Source organism: Phoca vitulina, unplaced genomic scaffold (assembly GCF_004348235.1).
Source record: "Phoca vitulina isolate PV1807 unplaced genomic scaffold, GSC_HSeal_1.0 scaffold27, whole genome shotgun sequence".
In the NCBI taxonomy this organism is placed as follows: domain Eukaryota; kingdom Metazoa; phylum Chordata; class Mammalia; order Carnivora; family Phocidae; genus Phoca; species Phoca vitulina.
In genome coordinates, this window is record NW_022589730.1 from 26,687,218 (window position 1) to 26,710,879 (window position 23,662).

The window sequence follows — 23,662 nt, forward strand, 5'->3', positions numbered from 1 at the left end:
CTATGCACTTGCTCCCCGACCTCATGAAGTGTATAGCCTAGAGGGGGACTAAACAATAAGCAAGTAAATAAGCAAATAAAGCCGTACTTATGAACTCTGAGGTACAGGATGAAGGAAACACACAATGGCGCAGAGCCAGTGGGAGCGGCCACACTGAGGTAGGCTGGTTAGAGATGGAGAAGGTGGGTAAGTTCTGTCTGCAGAGGGGGCAGCTGGGCTGACTTCCTGAGGGATAAAAAGGAAAGTGCTGGGGAAAGAGCTTGAGGGTTCTAGAACTTAACTGAGACCAAAGCAGGTGGACAAAAGAGCAGGTCACCAGGTGAGGTCAGCGGTGGACAGAGGCTAGTGTCAGGCAGGGACAGACAGCCACTATGTGGCTTTGGGCAAGGAACGTCCATCTGAGGAAGTTCCCTCTGGCTTCTGGGTGGAGGGCAGGCTATGGGGGATCCAGAGGAGAAACGGAGCCTGGTGGGAGGCTTTGCAGGGCCCATGATGGCACGTATTAGTTTGCTAGGCTGCTGTAAGAACACGCTACAGACGGAGTGTCTTAAACAACAGAATTACTGTCTCATAGTTCTGGAGGCCAGAAGTCCAAGTACAAGGCGTCAGCAGGGCCGTTTTCCCTCTGAATGGGATCTGCCCCGTGCGTCTTGGCTTCTGGTGGTCACAGGCATTCTTGGCGTGTAGATGGTCATCTTCTCCCTGGGTCTTCACATCATCTTCCCTCTGTACATGTCTGTCTCCATGTTCACATTTCCCTTTTTTATGAGGACACCAGTCATTTGGGATTAAGGCCAACCCTAAGGACCTCATTTTAACTTGATTACCTCTATAAGGACACTATTTCCAAAGAAGGTCACATTCGGAGGTACTGGGGCTTAAAACTTTAATACATCATTTGTAGGGGACACATTTAAGTCTGTAACATGGCAGCTTGCCCTAGGTAGTGGCAGTGGAGGTAGGGGGAAGGGGCTACACCAGAGACAGGTCCTGGAGGTAGAGCTCATGGGATATGCCCATGAGAGAGAGGGCAATTGGAGACCCAGGTCTCTGCCTTTGGTAGGTGGGCAGAAGTCGTGCTCCCTTTGCTGAAGCCAGGAGCCTGGGGGGAAGGCTTGAGGGTGGGGCTGGGCTGGACTCTGGAAGTTTAGCTGCGCATATTAGGTTTGAGGGGCTTGTGAGTCGAGTAGGCAGAGTCGGGCCTTGAGAAATAGCTCCAGGATATGAGAGCATAGCGATGGAATTTAAAGTCAGGGAAATGGATAGGATCCTTCAGGGAGAGTGTGGATGAAGAATTGTGAGGACCGAGCCCTGAGATGGGTCAGTAGGAGGACAGGGAACCTGGAAAGGGGATGAGGAAAAAGTCAGTGTGTCCACACCACCTGCATTGCTACGTGCATGGTGCAGGGGGAGTGTGGGACCAGGAGTCTAGCCACCTGCCTGCTGTGTGGCTTTGGGCAAATTTCTTAACTTCTCTGGTCTTCTGCGCCTTCCTGACCAGCATGTGTCCGCAGTGATGGCGAGGGTGATACGGGGTTGCACTTTGAAAGGAGCCGAGTCTGCCAATGACAGAGGTGATGCTGATTGCAGGGCAGAAGGCGAGCCAAGGCCCCCAAACACCCTGGAGTGCTCCCTGCCCCCAGACACTTAAAGCATTCATGCCTTTTTAAGAAAATGAATTCCTGTACCTTGCTGGGGCATGTGGGGATAGCATTTACCGACTCGGGACCCGGGAGCCTTGGAAGCACCTGGAGGTAGAGCCTGCTCTCCCACGCTGCTGCTTTTTCACCTGAGCTATGTGTTAACTGCCGGGGGGAGGACACGTGGGCGTCTTGATCAAATTCTCTGCCAGGGTCAGGTGGTGTAAGCGTTTTAGCTCTGGCAGCTGCGTGTTGTGTGCACACATGTGTGCATACTTGCACATCTCTTGTGAGCTCAGGGAAAGAGCAATAAAATCACCAGCAGAGGGGCTCACCCATTTAGCAGCATCTCACGCTGAACCTGGGCCCAAATGTATGAAGCTGAAAGAAAACGACTATATTTGGAAATATCTATTAATACCCTTCAGTTGGAAGCTAAAATGACAAGCCACAGTGTCCCTTTACTGCTGGGGCAGGCCTGGGGATGGGTGAGTGGTGGAGAGTGGCGGGAGGGCGCCTGGGTTTCCTGATGGCGGCGGCCCGCTGACTTCCACCCTTCCTGTCCCTGTGAGTGACAGCCCAGCCACGCCACACCCTTCTCTGCAGTCTCTGTCTGTGGATGCCGGGTGACCTCCACGGGACAGAGGGGGAGGCTCCTAATGGGTTGGTTGGAGGGACTTGAGGCAGTAGTCCCTGCTCTCAACTATCTCTCCTCTCCCCTTCATTGTCAGTGCCAAGAATTCTGCAATTGCATCTTCATGTCTTGGAATCCCAGATGATTTTGGTGTTGAGACTCACAGCACTAAAGCCCATGACCAGTGTAATCACTTACCTGCCGACTTAACATTTTGTGCAAGCTAACCGCCAGCAGGCAGCAATGTCCTGTGGGAATAGAAGATCACGTGCTTGGGGAGGGAGGGTGAGAGAGAGGGGATGCGGACCCTACCCTCGGGTAGGGTATATTGGCAGAGGGACTGTGGTTTAAGGAGGCCTGGGCTCCATGTCAGGGGCTGGAGAGAAGGCGATGCCTTGGTTTCCTTTGATGGGTTCTGTGGCCAGGAGGCACCTCCCTGCCAGGAGTATAATAGGGCTGGGTTGCCAAGCCGAGCTCCAATGCAGAGGCAGATGGGGAGATACTGGTCCAGAGGTGAGCACCTTGGCTTCCCCACGGTGCTGGAGAACGTTGAGGGTGTCTCTTCTACTGCCGTGACCTGTATCACAGACCCTCGGGAGTACTGGGGCCTGGGCATCTCTGCTTGCACGGCTGTCTGATGTCTCTGGCTGCATCCCTATGCTCAGTGGGGATGGTGTTTTCGGGTGAACCAGTCCGATGTGTTGCCCCCAGGTGGATGGCCAGCAGAGAGCTGGGGCCATGGCCCACTCTGAGGAATAGATGAGTCACGGCCATCAAACCCAGCCCTGTAGGGTCCAGACCCAGCTTCTCCTTGTTGGCAAATCTCATTCCTCCTTGAGGACTCAGTAAGCCCCTTCCCCACAAACTGTTCTCATTTCTCTAAATTCCTGTTGCACTTACTTTGGGCCAACAGTCATCCTTGTCCTGGCCTTCAGTGCCTTGGCTAGTCTATCCTATCTTCTTTTTCTTTTAATTAAGAGAGAGAATGCATGCATGAGTGGGGGGAGGGGCAAAGGGGGAGGGAGAGAGAATCTCAGACAGACTCCATGCTGAGCGTGGAGCTCATTGCGAGCTCCATCTCCCAACCCTGAGATCATGACCTAAGCAGAAATCAAGAGTTGGCTGCTTAATGGACTGAGCCACCCAGGCGTTCCTAGTCTATCCCATCTTCTTAACTAGACCATAGGTTCTCTAGGGGCTGAGCAGTGTATTACTGATGACAGTGTATCTTTTCTGCCTTCTCCCCTCCCCAGAGCCCTCAGCACAGTGCCGTGCACACAGTAGGCTCTCCGAAAAAGAGGTGGTTGTTTTTGCTGATAACAGTGACTCCGGTGTTCTTGGCTTTCAAGATGAACTCTTTACTGTGATTGCCAAGGGTCCTATATCCTGTGATCCTTCTCATTTCCCTGCATGCTAGCTACTCTTTCCCTCACTGCCTTCCATCCCCAGTGGCCTTCATTCAACTCCTGGAGGCTCTGCTCCGTCCCAGCATATGCTATTCCCTCAGGAAGGCACCTCCCTCTTCTCCCAGCCAACTCCTTGTCATCCTTCCAACCTCAGCCCATATCACCTCCTCAGGGCAGTCCTCCCTCCCCAGTCTGGGTGGTGACCCTTTGTTCTCAGCTCCTGTAGAGTCTTTTCCTTTGCTGAACGCAGAGTTCTGACCTCCCTGGTGACTCTGCAGGCGCAGCATGATGGGTGGCCGTCGGCCACTCAAAGAGCTAACAGCCCCTTGTCTGCCTACCAGGTGGCTGGACAAGGATAAGGATGACGGTCAGTTGGTCCGAGAGTTGCTGCCCAGTGACAGCAATGCAGCACTGAAGAGTGAGTCGTCCTGATGACCGGGTGGAGGGTGTGTCCCTGGTGAGAGAGGCGCCCTCCCCTTGCTGCACAGAAGCCAGCTCTTGGAACAAGCATGAGCTCTTTACTTCACTCCCCCTGGGGCAGCAAGGGGGAGGGTGGAGAGGAAGAGGCTCTGAGGGAGGATCTGGAATTTTCTTCGCTGTCTGGGCTGTGTACACAGTCTCATTGTGGCATCGGATGTCAATACGAGCAACAAAGGCAGTAACACTAGCCAAACAGACGTTTCTATCCTCCCTTAGGCACAGACGGCGCAGATCTTTCTGGGTGTTAAAATGGAGCACCATCGGCATGGTGCCCTGTTTCATGATGGGGCTTTAGGTCCCCATTAGAATTTCACTCCTGGCTGGCTCCTCCCAAACTGTTGACATCTTGAGCCAAACATGTACCCTTCTAAGGCTCTGATCCCTCACTTGTAAAGCCGAGATCAGAATACTTAGCAACAACACTGCATATAAAACGCTCTAAACACTGTCTGCCAAGCTTGATGTGCCTTTGCCTCCGTTTCCTCATCCATCAGATGAGAAACTGGACAAGGTGGTTGCCTTAGGTCCCTCACGTCTCTTGCACTCAGTATTCTTTGAATGCTTTCCTGTTCTCGGCGTGCTCACACCTTGTGGGTAGGCCAAGCAGGGATTAGCATCCCAGTGTTGTCAATGAGAGGACCCGACAGAGATGAAGGGGAGCCCTGCCCCATCACAGGGCTACTTAGAGCAAGGGCTCAGCTGCTGACCCCCAGCCCAGTGTCCCACCCTGGCTGCAGACCACCCTCCTGCTCCAGCCCTTGCCACACGCCCTGTGCTAACCCCTCCCTCCCTCTCTCCCACCTTGGACTGCCTAGACTTCCGCTACCACATCAGCTTGAAGACAGGTGACGTCTCTGGGGCCAGCACAGACTCCAGGGTCTACATCAAGCTCTACGGGGATAAATCTGACACCATCAAGCAAGTTCTTCTGGTCTCCAACAACAATCTGCAAGACTATTTTGAACGTGCCCGGGTGGATGAGTTCACCCTCGAGACCCTGAACATTGGTACTGTAAGTCTCCTTCCCAAGACCACGAAACACGGTCTCACTCACCCCACATATATCCATATGTAGGTGCACACGCCCACTCACATGCACACACACATCACACACAGACCCACATGCACACACATCACACACATACATGCACTCACATGCACACAGGTGAACCCATTTTGAAGGGAAAAAATGCCCACTTGGGGATAGGTGAGGTACGTTGTTTTGCAGCTATGACCCAGAGCAGCAGAAGATATGTCAACAGTGGGGTAAGCTTCCACAGTCCCTTTAGGGATGGCATGTCTATTTTTGGTGTCTGTAGTCCCAACATTTCCTTTACCTACATAGCCAAGACCAATGTAGCTGGGTCCCAGACACTGAAGAAGGGGACACTGGCATGCAGGGAAGAAAAGAGGGGCTGAAAATACTTCCCATTTCCAAACTCGAGTGTGCATCTGAGGTCTTCTCAGGAGACTTGTTTCAGTGTGCACCCTGAGCAACACTGGAGAGATTCTGCTTTTGAAGATGACACCTGACGGTCTCCCTCTGTCAAGGCCCCAGGTGGCCCTGCTGCTAGCAGTCTGAGCTCTTCATCTGGAAAAACATGGATCTAACCTCCTGGACCATAGTATTGGAAACTTTTCTAGAAATTTCTGAGCTGGGTTCCTATTACCACCTGCCCTTCTCAAGGTGTGGCTAGCAGGAACCGGGATGCTGACAAGCTCCCCGTCTGCAACCTTACTTTCCTACAATCCCTTTCCCCTCTCTCTGAGCCTCACCCTATTTCAGGTACTCCATGAAAATGCTCTTGGGGAAAGATCTCATGTCAGTCCTTTTTATCCCTTGATGGTAATGAGCTTAAATCAAGGTTTTCCTTCATTAAAATATATTTACATTTTCAGCTGAATTAATAACCATAGAGTGAAATGCTGATCCCTTTACTGAGGATTTCTGGCAACAGCCAGCAGATAGATGAGACATCTAAGGGGAGGGGAATGGTGTTTGAGGCCCTTCCTTGTATTTCTGAAACCCCCCAGCAAGCAGTGCGGCTAAGAGGTTGGGAGGGTCAGTCTGGCAGCTGATTGCCTGAGGCCCCTCCACTTTTCCACTTACCTGCCAAGCCTGTCAGTGACTTCACCTTTGTTTGCCTCACTCATTCATAACAACGGGGGATGCTAATGGAATTGCTGGTAGCATTAACTATGTTCTAACACCCCCCTGCCCACAGTAAGTGCGCAGTCAACGCTAGCTGCTATTGACTGAACTATTGCTCCAGGGAGGTGCAGGTGTTCTGGAATTGAAAGAACTTAAGGAGTTCTGTCCTTAAGGAGCTTCCCGTTGGGTCAGGTAGAAGACACTTGTCCCTGCCTTTACTCATCCAGCTGGTCCCGTCACTGTCCCAGCACCACAGACAGTGAAGCCCTCCTGTGACCCTTGGCACCCACCCGAAAGGCTATTGCTTTGTAAACAAAGCTGGTTTCCTTCCTCCATTTCCAGGGGACCCAGGCTACAGGCACTCAGTTATGATGGTTGTTTTCGTTACCAGCTCAAAGAGGCACTTTGTACTCATAAGAGCAAAAACAGGGCTTGGAGGGACAATTCTCTAGAACTAGCCTTCTGACCCCAGACTCATGGCTAGCATTTCCTCTCCAAACCATCACAGAGAGAATCTGGGGGAGGCTTGGCGGGGATCTCAAAGGCTATTGATAATTCCACCTAATGTTAAAATTGCCCTGCAAACAGCATTTCAAAAAAGCACTAAAGCGGTTTGAACATTGAAGAACCAACTACTCATAAGGATGGTAACACGATGATCTACGCAATCATCTATGTTAAATGTAAAGATGTTAAAATGTAAAATAGCAAAGCAAGTGGACTGTTGAGTGTTACTGGAAAGCGAAGGATGTTCCTCGGGGCCAAGAGTGAGAGGAGGGCTTGAGCATAGAACCACAGAGAGGCTGTCCTGAGAGGTTGTCCACCTATCCTGTCACCTCTAGACGGGTATGTCAAAGAAGAAATGCAGAAAATACGTGCAATAGTGTATTGTTTAAAACCAAACAAAGCCAAATCAATAACATGGCTAATCGGAAGCAAATGGTTAATGTTTTGAACGTTTGCTTTCTTGTATGGCCACTACCCAAGTACATGCTGGAGCTTTCAAAGTTCATGCCATACCCACTGCCCCCGCTTGCTTCTCACAACTTCCCCGAGAGGTGAGCTGCTCTTAAGAGGAGGGAACGGAGGCTCCAGGCAGGAAAAGTGGTCCCCTAGTCCCCCAGCTGGCTGATGGTAGACAAGACTGAGACCCAGCCTCCTCCTGCTGAGCCCCTCTCTTCTGCGGAACTGAAGATCTGGGTTGAGGACAGCAATTTGTACCAGTGTTGTTGGGTGGGGGGGAGGGGGGCAGGGTGGGTAGGGATGGAGGCATAGAGGTTTCTACACACCAGCTCTTTGCTCACTCGCATCCTGGGTTTCCTTCCAGATCAGTCGGCTGGTGATCGGGCATGACAGCACGGGCATGCACGCCAGCTGGTTCCTCGGCAGCGTCCAGATCCGCGTGCCCCGCCAAGGCAAGCAGTACACCTTCCCCGCCAACCGCTGGCTGGACAAGAACCAGGCCGATGGGCGCCTGGAAGTGGAGCTCTATCCCAGTGAGGTCGTGGAGATCCAGAAATGTATGGAAGCAGCAGTGACCATCTATGTTTCCCCTATGGGATAGGGCAGTGGGGAAGGAGGAGGGACTATGGGGTGACTTGGATCTTGTTTCTAAGGGGGAGGCTGAGGGGAGATAATGGGGCTTCTGATTGACTGTGGTATCATGGTTCTCGGAGGGGCAAAAGGGCTCATTATACAGATGGGGAAACTGAGGACTCAATGGATGAAACATTTTTTTCTGGAATAAAGGCAGTAAATGACTCTATTAAGAAATGTACATTCTCAGCGCTGTATACAAGAGTTTGAGACATAGTATGTGTCTTCCCCTGGGAAGACTGGCTGAGGAGATAAAGCTGTTTATTCATACATTTATTTAATAAGTATATATATTGACTGTTTCTCTGAGCCAGCACTGCCCTAGGCACAAAGTAGACCAAATCCTTGCCTTTGTGGAATTTACATTCCACCAGGGGAGGCAAACAATAAATATATAATACATTGCCAAGTAAGAGCGTTGAAGAAAATGAAGCAGGATAGGGTGACAGTCCTGGCATGGGGGTGGAGGACATTTTGGGACAGGGTGGCGACATCTCTGAATGAAGGTGAAGTTCAAGGTGATCTGGCCACCCTTTGTACATGATGTGAGAGCCGTAGTTATGGTAGGGGTCAGAGAAACAAGAGGTTATCTGGAGGGTCAGGAAGACAGTGGCACCAAAAACTGATGCAGAGAATATCACTTCCCTCACCTCTGCATTTCTACATCTACCCTGAACGCTATTGCCCAAGGCTCACTTCCACCAGAAGCTTCCCTGAGAAAGAACCCCAATATGCACTCGCCTCTTCCTTGCCCAGAACTCCTTATGTCTTTTCATGTGTGCATTTTCTCTCCCCAACTATCCTGTAGGTTCCTTGAGGGCTGTGTCACATATACATACATGCTTTGTTTTTTTTTTTTTTTTTTTTTAAAGATTTTATTTTTATTTATTTGAGAGAGTGAGAGAGAGAGCGCAAGAGGGGGTAGGGTTAGAGGGAGAAGCAGACTCCCCGCCGAGCAGGGAGCCCGATGTGGGACTCGATCCCGGGACTCCGGGATCATGACCTGAGCCGAAGGCAGTCGCTTAACCAACTGAGCCACCCAGGCGCCCCTACACATACATGCTTTGTAATGGTACCTGCCAGTGTGAAAAATCAATTCTTTTCCTCCTTTTAGAAATTAAAACTTGATTTCTATCACAATAATACAGGTACTAGTTAACAAGATACAGATTTTTAAAAAGCAGTAGTTCCCTTCGCCTTACCATCCCCCTTCTTCAGAGGTAACAATTTTTAAATTACTTCCACTTTTCCTCTGAAATTTATCTCTATATTTTTATTAATTTGTTTACCAATTTCTTTATTATTTTATTCATAGACATTAACTCTTGACTTCCTACAATGGAAGAGAAGAGCTTAGCTCTTTTAACATAGGTGTATTTGTGTGTGTGTGTGTGTACATACACACTTCCCCTCCTTCCAGCCTTCAATAAAATTAAATCAGTATTCAATTTTTACATTACTAGAACTATGTAAATATTATTCACTGCTGAGATCCCTATTGTATGATGATTGCATTTCAATTATTGTACAACTTTTTGTATTTTTCTGAAGTTAATAATAGCCTCATTTTTCATTTGTATAGTTTTCTATATACCCATCTGTATTTCTATATACCTACCTATCTGTATTAGTGTGCTAGGGCTGCCATAACAAAATACCACGACTAGTGGCTTAAACAATAGAAATTTATTTTCCCACAGAAGTCCATGATCAGAGTGTCAGGAGGTTATGTTTCTTCTGAGGACTTTCTCTTTGCCTTGCAGATAGCTGCCTTCTTGCTGCATGTTCATATGGTCTTTCTTTTGGGCATTTGCATGTGTGTGTCCTAATCTCTTCCTCTTATAAAGACAGCAGTCATATTGGATTAGGGCCTCACCCTAATGGCCTCCATTTAACTTAATCTTCTCTTTAAAGGCCCTATCTCCAAATAAGTCACATTCTGAAATACTAGGGGTTAGGCTTCAACAATGAATTTGGAGGGAAAGAGATAGTTCTCCCATAACATCATTTTATCTCCATCCCTCCAATAGAACTAAAATTCTTTTCCTAAGTCCAAACTCAACAGCAATTCTGTTTCCTCTCTACCTCCTTCTACTCACTCCCCATCCCAAGACATTCCTTTAGGAACCTCTAAAGGTTTTAGGCTGCCATGAAACTGTCCTTTGAGACTTCCTTTTGGCCATCTTTTTGGAAATTCCTTTCTTTTTTCTCCTGGTTGGATCTCCTGTTTCCTGGACTTCATGTCTTCCTCTTCTTTGGTTTCTTCCTTCTTTTCATTTCTACTGAATAGCTTCCTGAGAAAAGGTGTATGGAAGAGAAATGTCTGCAGATGTCTCACAATTGATTAGGAATTTGGCTCATTACAGAATTCTGATTTAGAACTCATTTTCCCTTAAAGTTTAGAAGGAATTATTCTACCATCTTCTGGCTCCCAGTGTTGCAGCTGGGAAGTCTGATGCCATTCTGTTATCCAACCCTTTGGGATTTTTTTCTCTCTAAAAGTTTATAGGATCCTAGTTTCATTTCTGGCATTCTGAAATTCCATGATGTCCTCACTGGCTTTTGTGATTTTAATTTCATCTCTTGTTCTGGGAACTCATGGGCTCCTTCTAGAAGCATTTTGTAATTCTGGGACTTCTTTGGCTATTATTTCTTTGACAATTTCCAACTCTATATTCTCTGTATTCTTTAGAACTGAACTCTTGGTAAGATGTTGGAATTCTTCTGATTTTCTTACCTATCATCTGTCACTTTGTTCTTGGGAAATTTCCTCTTTTGTTCTTATGTACTGTCCTTGACTTTATCCTTGCTATGCAATATTTTATTTCAGCTACCCCATGTTAATTTCTAATAGTTGGTTCTTGCTCTCTGAATGCTAATTTTTATCTGTCCAAGTTTTGTGTAATCCTGGCTGCTTATTGCTCTAGGATCTGAGAGAGGGAATGAGGTTGCGTGTTCTCTCCATTTGGAATGTCAGCTTTTACTGAATCCCCTCGTTGTCCATACACTCACCCACCCTCATTCCCAGCTGATCCTGGTATCTCTAGTTCAACTTCTTTAGGTTCTCAGCCCGTCCTCTTGCTTTCTGCCCCAAATCTCTCATATTGCTATGGTAATGGAAGGTCCTCCATCTTGTTGAAAATAAGTCTTATCTTGGGGGAAAAATCATAATACTGTGTTATGGCATTGCTGAGAGTGCAAGTCTTATAGCAGTCACTGAAAAACTATGATCCCATAGTTCTGGTAGACGTTTTGCTCTTCACTGGGAAATGCCCTCTAGTGGTGCATACCTGTAACACATTTCCACTCTCTTAACGGCTTGATAAAGCATTACTTCAAAATACAGACAACTCTTTCTGTGTAGATGTATCTGTTGATATCATCTGAAAGATGCATATATCTAAATGAAAATTATTATTTCAGGGGTGCCTGACTGGCTCAGTCGGTAGAGCATGTGACTCTTGGTCTTGGGGCCATGAATTCAAGCCCCATGTTGGGTGTAGAGCTTACTTAAAATATATATATATGCGCGCTTGGGTGGCACAGTCAGTTGAGTGTCCAACTCTTGATTTCAGCTCAGGTCTGATCTCAGGGTCGTGAGATTGAGCCCCGCATTGGGCTCCACACTCAGCGGAGTCTGCTTGGGTTTCTCTCTCCCTCTTCCTCTGTCCCTCCGTGCTCTGCGTACACATGCATGCTCTCTCTCTCTCAAATAAATAAATAAAATCTTTAAGAATATATATATATTAAAACAGAAAATTGTAATTTCAATCCCTTGTCCTTTATTGAAAATAAGGAAAAGAGACAAACACACAGACTTTGCTTCTTTCTGTTCTGTGGTGTCTGCCCAGGGGTAGGCACACAGTAGAGAATGCTAGCTGGTATATTGACTATTCCTCATTCTTGGCTCCAGGAATGTGGTGCAGTGGATGGCTGGGCTTTGGAGTCTGATTGGTTGAGCTTGCCATTTCTACCACCTACTCAGTTCCTCTAAGCCTCAGTTCGTCAGCCTGCAAAATGGCGGCGATAGTCCTCATCATGTTGCCAATGAGAGGATTAGAGAAGATAATGCCTGTGAAGCACCAGGCATGGTACAGGGTCAGGAATGTCTGTTTTGTCACCATCCCTGCTGTTGTTCATATTGCTGAATGTCCTGTTTTCCCCCCATGTGCCCACCCAGTAGTCCATTATGAGGTTGAGATTTGGACGGGGGACATGGGCGGCGCAGGCACCACGGCCCGAGTCTACATGCAGATCTATGGTGAGGACGGCAAGACAGAGGTGCTCTTCCTCTCCAGCCGCTCGAAAGTTTTCGATCGTGCATCCAAGGACACATTCCAGGTATGTGGGGATAAGGCAGTGGGGGTGCCCACAGAGTGCCAGTGGGTGCCCCCAAATGAAGGGATTGGACTAGATCAGTGGTTCTCATCCCTGGCTTCTTCTTAGAATCACCTGGGGAGCTTTAAGAGAAAAAAAAGGACTGCCCAGCCCACATCTGGATCGGTTAAGTCAGAACCTCTATGGTGGGGTGTGTTTTCTGGGTTAGGCTTCTAGAAGCTCTTCCAGGGAGGCTAACATGCTGCAATTCTGAGTACTGCTGGAGTAGATGGTTCTAATTTGGCAAAGTATGGGAGGAGGCCCCTGATTACTGCAGCCACTGCCAGCCTCTGGTTGTACAGCTCTCCCCCGCTGTGGGCAGGGCCATGCTTCCCACGCGGGATCTGGGGAGGAGTCTCCTGGCTGTGTTCTGAGTGCCCCAGGACTCTGCACTTCCCTTTGAGTAGAGGAGAAGAAGAAATGAGGATGTGAGCATATTGCTGGTAGGAGAGGAGGATGCAAGTGTGATGCCCCTTGGGGGAAACATGAGTGTCTATATGGGATACTAGTGCGCGTGCACGTGTGCAGATATGTGTACGCAGGAAGCATATTCATGCTGGGTGTTCTCTGTGTGTTTGTGGGCCACAGACAGCCCTCGGCAAAGAGTCCTCCCCCAGGGCCCAGCAGAGAAGGGCCTGGCTGAGCTGGACCAGGGTGTATGGAACATTTAGTGCTGGAGGCGGCCTCACGGAGTCCAACCCCCCATTACACCGCTGAGGAGGTAGAGGCCCTAGCATTGCACCTCTCTGAGCCTCAGATTCTTCATCAGTTCAAACCTAGCCTTAGACTACCTCCCTAGCCTGCTTCACAGTCCTTGCGAGGATCAAAACAGTCAATGTCAGAGAAAGTCCTTGGGAAATTGTGACCAGCGGTGGAGACGTAAGAGAGCAGGGCATCTTCCAGTGCCACCAGGCTGTGTGGCTGGCGGTGGTGGTGGACGCAGTCATGGCTGGGCAGACAGATGCGGGCAGAGGGGAAGGTGAGCAGGCCTGCCTGCAGAGGTTGATGGCAGGATGCTGTGCCTTGGAAAATTCTGGAGTGATTTCATGTGCTGAAGAAGTGACTTACCAGGTCCAGAGCCCATCCTCTCAGTAGCTGAGAAGAAAAAAATGCCTCTTTCTCGGGGCTCCTGGGCTCCATTTTGGCTGATGCTGATCATTTTCTCATAAAGGTGGTTTTGGCTACATCGTAGCTTCATGAACAGAGTCAGAAGACCTGAGTTCTCATCTAGGCCCGGACTCTAATTATAGGGCATTGAGCAATGCATGGGGACAGCCCCAGACCTTAGTTTCACTAGGACACATGTGAGAAAATTGGTGGCACCAGACTTTGAAAAGCGTCAGACACCCAGACCATCAGAGTGGGGAACCCTAAGAGTGGCCCAACCAGCAGGCACCCCATGTGAGCCCTCCCCTGAGCTCTGCAGGGGCTGGGCCTCACTGCAGTGTGAGGCTTAGAACATAGTGGCAGACTGAAGGCTTCAGGACCTGATCTTCTGAAGAAAGCTAAACCCATCCACATGGCCCTTTGAGCCAGCCGTATGCCAGACCCCATGGGGGAGAGAAGCAAGAACGAACGGTCCCTATCTTTAGGAATTTCTGTTCAAGTGGGCAGGGAGCAACTCATGTGGACGGGGAGGGCATCCAGGACAGGCCAGGACCATAGCCAAGCTCGGGGCCTGCTCTCTGCTGTCGGGGACGGAAGAGGCCGTGTGCTGGGGGAGGGGCTCGGGGTTCCTGGGGATGTGGGTGAGATTTTTTTGTTTTGAAAAATAACACTTTTTTTCTTGCTTATTTCAAAAGTTATATGTGATTCATGATAAAAAAAAATAACTTTGGAAAGAGAATGCAGAGAAGCACAAACTAAAAAGGAAAGTAGTAATAAAGCTCAGAAAATGGGATGAATAGCTTTTACTTGGAGGTAGAGGAGGGAATCAAGGCATTCTGGGTGAGGGGAATGCATGAAGAAAGCTCCGGAACCAAGAGTAACAGGAATGAGTGTGATGTGCACGTGTATGTGCGTACATGTGCGTACGTGGGGTAGGGGAGAAGGGGAAGAGACAGAAAGACAGGGTCACCATCCTGACCATCGCCTGGGGTTAGAAGGAAATAGGTTCGGGTGGAGGGTGGGGCCTACAAGAGGTCCTGGAAGGCTGGTGCAGCAACCAGGCTGAATGTGGCCGGAGAGAGGGAGTTGGTGGAAGCTTCTGGGCTGGAGGCCCTAGGCCTCGGAGCCTCACCACCCTGCAGCTCCGCACACAGGCCCATGCTGGACTCCGCAGGGGAGGGGGGGAGGACGCCAGGGGCCGCCCCAGCCACAGCCCTGCGCTTTGCACAGCTGGAGGCGGAGGACGTGGGTGAGGTCTTCAAGATCCGGCTGGGGCACACGGGCGAAGGCTTCGGACCCAGCTGGTTCGTGGACACGCTGTGGCTGCGACAGCTGGTGGTGCGGGAGGTGGACCTCACGCCCGAGGAGGAGGCCTGGAAGAAGAAGGAGAAGGACAAGCTGCGGCAGCTGCTCAAGAAGGAGCGGCTGAAGGCCAAGCTGCAGAGGAAAAAGAAGAAGAAGAAGAAGGGCAGTGACGAGGAGGAGGAGGGGGATGAGGAGGAGGAGACCTCATCGGAGGAGTCCTCTTCGGAGGAGGAGGAGGAGGAGACGGAGGAGGAGGAGGAGGAAGAGGACGAGTTCGGGCCAGGGATGCAGGAGGTGATTGAGGAGTACAAGTTCGAAGCCCACCGCTGGCTGGCCCGGGGCAAGGAGGACAATGAACTGGCCGTGGAGCTGGTGCCGGCAGGCCGGCCGGGTCCTGAGCGTAAGCCTGGGGAGGGGTCAGCCCGGCCGCTGAAGGGGGCCTGGTGAAGGGGGGTGTGTAGCTTTCCCATCACATGGCGGCCCCAGAGGGGGGCACCCATCATGGTTCCCAAATAGGTCTCCTGACCTGTGTCTGAACACCCACCATAGACAAGTCTCTGTGTGGGCTTAGCTCTGCCCCTGTCCTGTGGCTCTCAGGAGGGGTTCGGGACTCCAGGGGAAGCCTGGATATAGTTCACTATGGCTCCCAGTGGGGCATGAGGTAGGAGGGCTGCTGAAGGCATTTTCCCATGACTCCCAGCCTCCTTGGGCTTCATGGCAAAGGAAAGTCTTGAGTGGGGAGGAGGGATAGGTTTAGTTCCAGGCTAGTGCAGGTGCAGATGAATCCGTGGGTCCTTCCCGCTCCCGTGAGCTGGCTGCATCTGAGAGGCTGAGCCTCAGATCCACCCTGAGTGGTGGTATCCTCAACGCTGCATTTTTCTCTGTTCCCAGCCAACACCTATGAGGTCCAGGTGATCACAGGGAACGTGCCCAAGGCTGGCACCGATGCCAACGTCTACCTGACCATTTACGGTGAGGAGTATGGAGACACAGGCGAGCGGCCCTTGAAGAAGTCGGACAAGCCGAACAAGTTTGAGCAGGGACAGGTAAGAGTGCGGGCTCTCTGGCCCTTGGGCAGGTGGTGGAGACTGCTGATTCCCGAGGCCACCCCCTGGCCCCCAACAGCACGATGTCCAGCAGGGTGCTTTGTCCAGTCCACCCAGATATCATGGGAGTGGCGTCTCTGTAGGCACCAGCGCTTTGTGCGGGGGGCCATAAGAAAGGCCCGTGAGCGGGGCGTCAGGCACCGTGAAGCCTGCGGGAACTAACCAGGGCTAGTAGAGGTAGCAGAAGCTCAGGTGCTGAGTGGCCAGAGCAGGGGTTCAAGGAGGAAGTGCTGACGGCGCTTTGGGGAAAACACGGTAGGAAGGAGAGCTGTACCCTGGGCCATGGCGGGGGACTGTGGTATAGACGTCTAAGGATGACAGTGACAGGTGTCCCCAGGGATGGTACCGCAGGACAAAGATGTGGGCTGGAAATGTGGAAGGCCAGCTCGAGGACAATGAATCTTCCCGCTGCGCTGTGTTAGTGCTGAGCCGGGGTGGGCACTGCCCCTGGGAAGCTTGATGAGCCCGATGAAGGCGAGTGGGGCATGAGAGCCTTGAAAGAAGGTTGAGAAGCCTGGCCCGCGTCCTGCCTACTGTGGTGGGAGCCACAAAGGCTTCTGAGCGTTGAAAGAAATGCACGCATGCCCCTCTTCCAGGTATAGTGGGAAAAGTGTGAAAAACCCAGCTGTCCTCTTTGTCCTTCCAGATTTTACAGTATGCTCTGGCTGGAAGACTGTCCTGTGTCACCTTTCTCATTCCTGCCCCTGATCTCAAAGCCACGTTCCCTCCTCCACACAGAGGAAGAAAAGAAAGAAACCAAACCCACGAAAGTACCCGTGGGCTCCTCTGATGTACTTCAGAGACTGTCTGCCTTCTCTTCCAACACTCCCTTGCCATGAGTTGAGGATTAGGGCTTATATCATGTTTTGATACTTTCCTTTAAAAATTATAGTCACGGGGCTCCTGGGTGGCTCAGTCATTAAGTGTCTGCCTTCGGCTCAGGTCATGATCCCAGGGTCCTGGGTTTGAGCCCCACATCGGGCTCCCTGCTCAGCGAGAAGCCTGCTTCTCCCTCTCCCACTCCCCCTGCTTGTGTTCCTGCTCTCGCTCTCTCTCTCTGTCAAATAAATAAAAATTAAAAAAAAATAATAGCCACTATGATCCCAGATTGGAAGAAAACCGCTAGAGAGGGCATAACTGGCATGCTGGATGAAATTTGCCTACAGACTTACATGTTAGATAGTAATATTGTGTCAATGTTATGTTTCCTGAATTTGGTAATTGTCCTGTGATTATATGAGAATCCCCTGTTTTTGGGAAAGCTCTGCTGAAGACTTCAGAGGTGAAGAATCATGGTATCTGCCACTTACTTTAACATGATTCAGAAAAAAATAGACAATGAGCAAAAGAGACAGGGCAAGCAAATGTTGTGAAATCTAGGGGAAAGGCTTGCAAAATTTCATCGTACTGTTTCTGCAAGTTTTCTGTAGACTTCAATATAAAGAGTTTAAAAAGTTATAGCCGAGAAGAATCCCATTCACTTACCAGGTCCTGAGGCCGCCCGCCTCCTGCAGGGCATGTACACACACTCATGTTGTACACATTGTCTTCCCACCTATGTGCTGAGCAAGGGCAAGTCTCCTGTTTCCGTGAATTACTTTGGATTTACACTTTGAATTCTGTAAATCACTTTGGATTTGCACTTTGGCTCATCCCAGGTGCTTAATCAAAATGTGTGGTTGAAGGGGTTTATGCACACAGGTGCACACTTAGCTCGGAGTTTCAGCACACACCCAACAATGGCCCTACACACACACACACATGCACACATCCCATAACACAAATGCGGGCGGCCAGCCAACCTGCCTTCTCCTGTGCCCCTCAGTCACCTTCATGGCCCTCTCCCTCCTCCCTCCACCCTTTGGGACACAGCGAGAGTGAGAAGACCCCTGGTGGGGGCAGGGTAAAAATGCAACAGTGCAGACCATCCACCAGTCAGCCGGCTGCATTTTGCCCGAGCTGGCCTCAGGCTGCCCTAGGTCCTGGGAAGGTGAGGCTGATGGCCAGACTGTGTGTGTGGTGGAGGTACTGTGTGTGTGTGTGTGTGTGTGTGTGTGTGCGCGCGCGCTGAGGGGGGCGCCATCCCTCTTAGTGCTTCCCTGGCCCTTCCCAGACTGACACCTTCACCATCTATGCTGTTGACCTGGGGGCTCTGACCAAGATCCGGATTCGCCATGACAACTCAGGCAACAGACCAGGCTGGTTCCTGGACAGAATAGACATCACGGACATGAACAACGAGATCACGTGAGTGGGGCTTGGGGCGGGGGGTGGGGGGGAGGGCCGTGGCTGCCTCTGAGACAATCCTGGAAAAAGGGCTAAGGGTGGGGGTGGGGCAGCTGGGTGGGCATTGCCTCCCTCTCTTCCTTCTTACTGGGCAGCCCCCTGGGGAGCACTGCCCTGTCAGGGGACAGTCTGGTAGGTCCTTCCCTCTAGTTCTTGAGATCCATCAGTTCAGAAGGTCACGTTTCCTGTCCCTGCCATTCTCCATACCCGGACTTAGTCACCCATCCGTCCCTCCTCATACAAAGTGGCTTCCGGTGCCATTGTTTTAATGTTCTAGACCAGGAGTAAGCAGACTTTTTCTGTAAAGGCCAGAGAATAAATATTTTAGGTTTTGGGACCATTTGGTCTCTGTCTCAGTTGATCTATTTGCCTTTGCAACAGGGAGGCAGCCATAGGTGATACCTAACTGGATGGATGTGGCTGTGTTCCAGTAAAACTGGATTCATGAACACTGAAACTTCAATTTCATGTAATTTTCACATATCACAAAGTAATACTGTTCCTTAGATTTTTTTCAACCATTTAAAAATGTAAAATTCATGCTTAGCTTCTGGGATGTACATAAACAGGTGAGCAGGCCAGATTTGGCCACCAGGCCATAGTTTGCAGGCCCCTGTTCCAGATTCCCAGCGACCACCAGGAGCTAGGTTGGGAAGGGGACATTGTCCCCCTGACAGGTGAGGGAATCATGCCCCAAGGAAGTGAAGCCACAGCCCTAGAGCCAATTCATGCCGGAGCCAAGACCAGAACTCCAGATCATCAATGATGAATCTGGTGTGTTTCCACCATTACGCCCCATTGCCTCTTGAGCAAAAGGGTCCAGGGGACAATAGACATGGAAGAAGGCCCGAGGTGTGGTAGGGAGGTGTGGAAGGAGGTAGAGAGGAAAGCAGGCAAGATCCTGAGCGGGTTATGGCTCTGCGGGGGGCCTGCCGGTGCCTGGAATATAGTGGGCACCCAGTAAGTATGTGTTGGCTTCACTTCTTGGCCTGCGATCTGGTATCTCTTGGAGCACGCCCTGTTCTTGGGTCCCCCTCTGTGCAGGGCAGCGGGTGATGGGGCTCACCCCATCTCCCAACTCTACCCTGCCTGTCACCCAGTTACCCCATCCCCCACCCACCCCCCTCCAGCAACCCTCAGTTTGTTTCCCATAGTTAAGAGTCTCATGGTTTGTCTCCCTCTCTGATTCAGTTTTCCCTCCCTTCCCCCACCTTCCTCTGCCCTGTTTCTTATATCCCACATATGAGTGAAACCATAGGGTAATTGTCTTTCTCTGATAAGACTTAGTTCACTCAGCATATTACTCTCCTCTTCCATTATTCTTTAAAAAATATTAGCTTTTCTTACCTTTTCAAATCAACACATTGATTTGAAAAAAAATCCTGTTGGAATTTTGATTGTTATGCCATTAAATGTATGTGTGGACAATTATATATTTAGAATAAAGTGCTGCCCCTAGGTATGCATTTCCATTTATCCAACTGTTCCTTGTAGTATCCCAGCAATGCTACACAATTTTCTAGTCTTATTAAGTTTATGCCCAAATATTTTGTATTTTTATCACTCTGGTGAATGGTATCTTCTCTTTACTCATCTTCTTCCCTCTGTCTCTCTTTTTCTTCCCTCCTCCACTCCTGGCTTCCTCATCTCCTCTCCCTCCATCGCCATCCTGTCTTGGTGGTGTGAGCCAGACTCCTTCTCTCCATCTTCTCCAGCCCTGGTCAAAGGCTCCTGCCTGGTCCCTCTGCTGCACCGCGGCCCTCCTGTGTCTATGGCAGTCCAGCCTGCAGAGACGTGTTCCTCCTCTGCTTAATAACCTACAGAGGCTCCCATTCACTCTGAGTAAGAGCCAGAGCACTTCCAGTGGCCTGCCCCATGCCCCCTCCTTAACTCTTGGTCCTGATCTCCATCTTGCTCACTCCTTGCTGTTCCTTGAACCTGATGGTCATGATCCCACCTCAGGGCCTTTGCATATGCTGTCCCCTCTCCCTGGTACTCCTTCCCACAGTGGCTCACTCTCATACTTTCTCTAGGTGAGGTCTCTGCTCAGGTGTCATCTGCTCATCAAGGTCCCAACCCCCTTTGGAACTTTTATTTCTTTTCCTCTGTTTCTTTTTCTCCACCTCACATATCATTTGACCTACCATCAACTGTAGTATTTTTTTTAATATTTTATTTATTCATTATTCATTTGAGAGAGAAAAAGAGTGCACAAGCAGAGGGGAGAAGCAGAGAGAGAGGGAGAAGCAGACTCCCCACTGAGCAGGAAGCACAATGCAGGGCCCAATCCCAGGACCCTGAGATCATGACCTGAGCCGAAGGCAGACGCTTAACCATCTGAGCTACCCAGGTGCCCCTCAAATGCAGTATCTCATCGTCGTTCCTCTCCCTATAACTGAATATAAGGTCCCTGCCTAAGCTAATGACTTCATCTGTTTTGTTCCCTGCAGTGTCCTCCCCAGTATCTAGAAGAGGGCCTGTGCACAATAGACATACCATAAATACTAAGTCAACTAATGAATAAAAATTACGTTTGATGTATTGATTCATTGATTCATTCAGCAAACACATGGCATGCGAAGTGCTGAGGGTCAGGTGGCTGATTCCGACTCTGCCCTTGAAGAGCCGGAAACTGTGATGGTCTAGGAGGCAGATGTTTTAGGTCCAATTCCTGTCTCTTCCACGCTTGACGTGTGTGGCCTTGGCGGTGAGGGGGCCTCTGAGCCTCAGTTCTCCCATCCCTGCAATGGGCGTAATAAAACTCCCTCACAAAGTTGTGATGAGGACTAACTGAGATGACCCGTGTGAGGGCCCGGTGCCGCTCCTGGCCCCCAGCGGAAGGCGGCACGGGCTCCTCTGCCTTGGCAGTGCGGATCCAGCCGGGCAGCCTGTAAAAGCAGCCACACAGTGAGGCAGGAACGGGCGTGTGCAGGATTGTGAAGGAGCTCATGGGGCCATGGGGGCTGCAAGGCAGAGCGTCTCAAGGTGGCGCCCCCAACTGCCGAGGGGGTTCAGGGAGAGGGGGGCTTTGCGGTGGGGGGTGTCGGGGTGCTCCTCGGTCTGAGGCGGCATTTCAGATGGGCCTTCACAAACCTTGATGTTTGGGGCTTGGAACAAAGGGCGCTCAATCTGCTGAACGGTGGGTGTGATGTGGGAGGCACAGAAGCCGGGCCGAGGGGCTCCTGCAGCCGGTGGTGGTGCTGAGAGGCTTCGAGGTCCCAGCGCAGAATCTCAGGGGCAGTGGGGAGGGCACTCCGTGAAAGCCAGCCTCTGGGTCCCTGCACTTGCACGTGCTTGGCAGGTGTGGGCGGGCTTGTGCCTTACCCCTTCCGTCTGTCTGACTTGTTTCTCTCTCCCGGGATCAGTCTCCCACTCCTTCTTTGTGTCTCCTTCTCCCTCTGTCCTTGTTCTGCTCCAGCTTCCCACTCTCATTGTCTCTGCCTCTGCTCCAACCCCACTCCTTTCTTTATTTCTGTCTCTCCTTTAATTGGCCCTAATTTAGAGCTAAAGCCTATTATTCATAGGTTAATTGGTTGAATAAAAATGTAACTTTCCCGTTCATAATTTAAAGACTGGGACGTGGAACAATATGCATTTTTCACTTAAACACTAATTTAACTGCAATTTAGTCTCTATCACCCTTGGTCGAGCTCTTCCACCCTTTGAATCCATGTCCATGAACACAGAATTGCCCCTCTGTACCCGGTGTGAGCCCACGGGCTGAGGTAGTGGTCTCAGGTTCTGCTCCGCTAGCATGTTGGCCTTGGGAGTCTATAATGTCTATTGGGGAACATGGGGCTCCGACAGAGGTGAGACCCTCAGCCCACACTGCTTCCTCCTCTCCAGACTCCAGACTTCGGCATCCAGACTGGCAGGAAGGGGTGGAGATGGGGTGGAATGGCCCCAGTTTACAGATGGGCTGGCTGTATTCCCCGACCCTCTGAGCTGTTCTGGGAGCTTGGGCGCCCAAGGGGAGCTGTCCAGCCCACAGGCTCCAGAGATCGCACACATGGGCAGAGGAGAACCAAAGGGAAGTACAATAATAAGAATAACAACAGCAATAGTATTAGCAAATTCTTACCAAGAGCCGGACGTTTTTATGAGCACTTTAAAATGTTTAACTCACATAATCCTCGTGACAACTTTGAAATAAGCAATACGATCCTCATTTTACAGAATGGTAAACTAAAGCACAGAGTGTGGTTACCAGATAAAATACAGAATGGCCAGTTATTGAATTCCAGAGAAGCAGTGAATAATGTGTTAGTTTAAGTATGCCCCAAATATTGGATAGGACATACTTCTGCTAAAATATTATTCATTGCTTCTCTGAAATTCAAATTTAACTAGGAGTCCTGTGATTTTATTGGCTAAATCTGGCAACCCTAACACAGAGAGGTAAAGAAACTTGCTCAAGGTCACAGGACTGTTAAGTGACAGAGCCAGGATTCAAACCCAATATGGCTCCAGAGGTGAGTCCTTAATTACCCCATGTTGCTACCTCTGTGATCCCTGCCCCGCCCCCTTCTCTTTATCTAGGTGTCTCCATTTCACGGGCTCGGCTTCAGTCCTGAGGAGTCTAACTTGGACCTCCCTTCCCTAGATGCTGCCAGCTTTCTGCTGTGCCTGCTCCTTAGCCACACTCTATGTACCTTCCAGAAGCATAATTGGGTATCATTCCATTAAAATCCATTTATTCAGCCCTTAGGTATTGAACACCTACTGTGTACAATATTCTCTGCCAAAGTAGCTTTGGCTACCAGATTCATTCTGGTATAGTCCCTGAAAGCTCTTCTTCTAGATACCTCCAACACAACCCTGAGGGGGGGTTTGATACGCTCCAGGCACTGTTACACAGCCATTTTCAATGGGGTATCTTCAAACCTGGTCCTCATATCTGTTGTCTGCTCCAGGCAAGTGACTCTCATAGGGTAATCCCTAGGCTAGGTAGGATGGGAGGGCCATGCTTTTGGGAGGGGGGCAGACAGGGGAGTGTCTGGGCCCCTGAGGGCCTCTCAGTTTGCCACCCAGGACTGGTCCTTCATGAAACCTTTCCAAAGAGACGTCCCCAACCTTATCTTATTCCCCACCCCACAGGTACTACTTTCCATGCCAACGCTGGCTGGCTGTGGAGGAGGATGATGGCCAGCTGTCCCGGGAGCTACTGCCAGTGGACGAGTCCTATGTGCTGCCAAACCAGGATGAGGAGGGTGGGGGAGGGGGTGACAGCAACCCCCTCAACAACCTGGCCCTGGAGCAGAAAGGTTTCCTAAACTAGAGCTGGTTCTTCCCTCCAGCATCCTTCCCTTCTGCCTCTCCCCCATCCTCGGTCTCCATCTTCCCTTTCCCTGTGGGCTCTGAGCAACTCCTCCTCTGGCAGTGTCCATACTGCCTTCTCATTCCTCCATGGCAAGAGTGGGGAGGTGACAAGACATGTTCGCACATGTCTAGCATAAGGCTCGGTGTAAAGTACATGGCTTAGCACGGAGTTACTGTCAGGAATGGAGTGAAACGGGATTGGATAGGATAGAATAGAATAGAATAGAATAGAATAGAATAGAATAGAATAGAAT

General features: G+C 50.3%; 1 protein-coding gene across 1 annotated transcript in view; it reads left to right on the forward strand.

Moving 5' to 3' along the window:
* Positions 1 to 23,662, forward strand: part of LOXHD1 (lipoxygenase homology domains 1) — a 150,127-nt gene that overhangs the window by 72,857 nt on the left and 53,608 nt on the right. The window contains exons 15-22 of the mRNA XM_032422728.1: positions 4,022 to 4,098; positions 4,976 to 5,172; positions 7,640 to 7,832; positions 12,089 to 12,249; positions 14,623 to 15,097; positions 15,589 to 15,743; positions 17,917 to 18,050; positions 23,187 to 23,353. Of these exons, the coding sequence (XP_032278619.1) occupies positions 4,022 to 4,098; positions 4,976 to 5,172; positions 7,640 to 7,832; positions 12,089 to 12,249; positions 14,623 to 15,097; positions 15,589 to 15,743; positions 17,917 to 18,050; positions 23,187 to 23,353 (1,559 nt within the window). The remainder of the gene's footprint in view (positions 1 to 4,021; positions 4,099 to 4,975; positions 5,173 to 7,639; positions 7,833 to 12,088; positions 12,250 to 14,622; positions 15,098 to 15,588; positions 15,744 to 17,916; positions 18,051 to 23,186; positions 23,354 to 23,662) is intronic.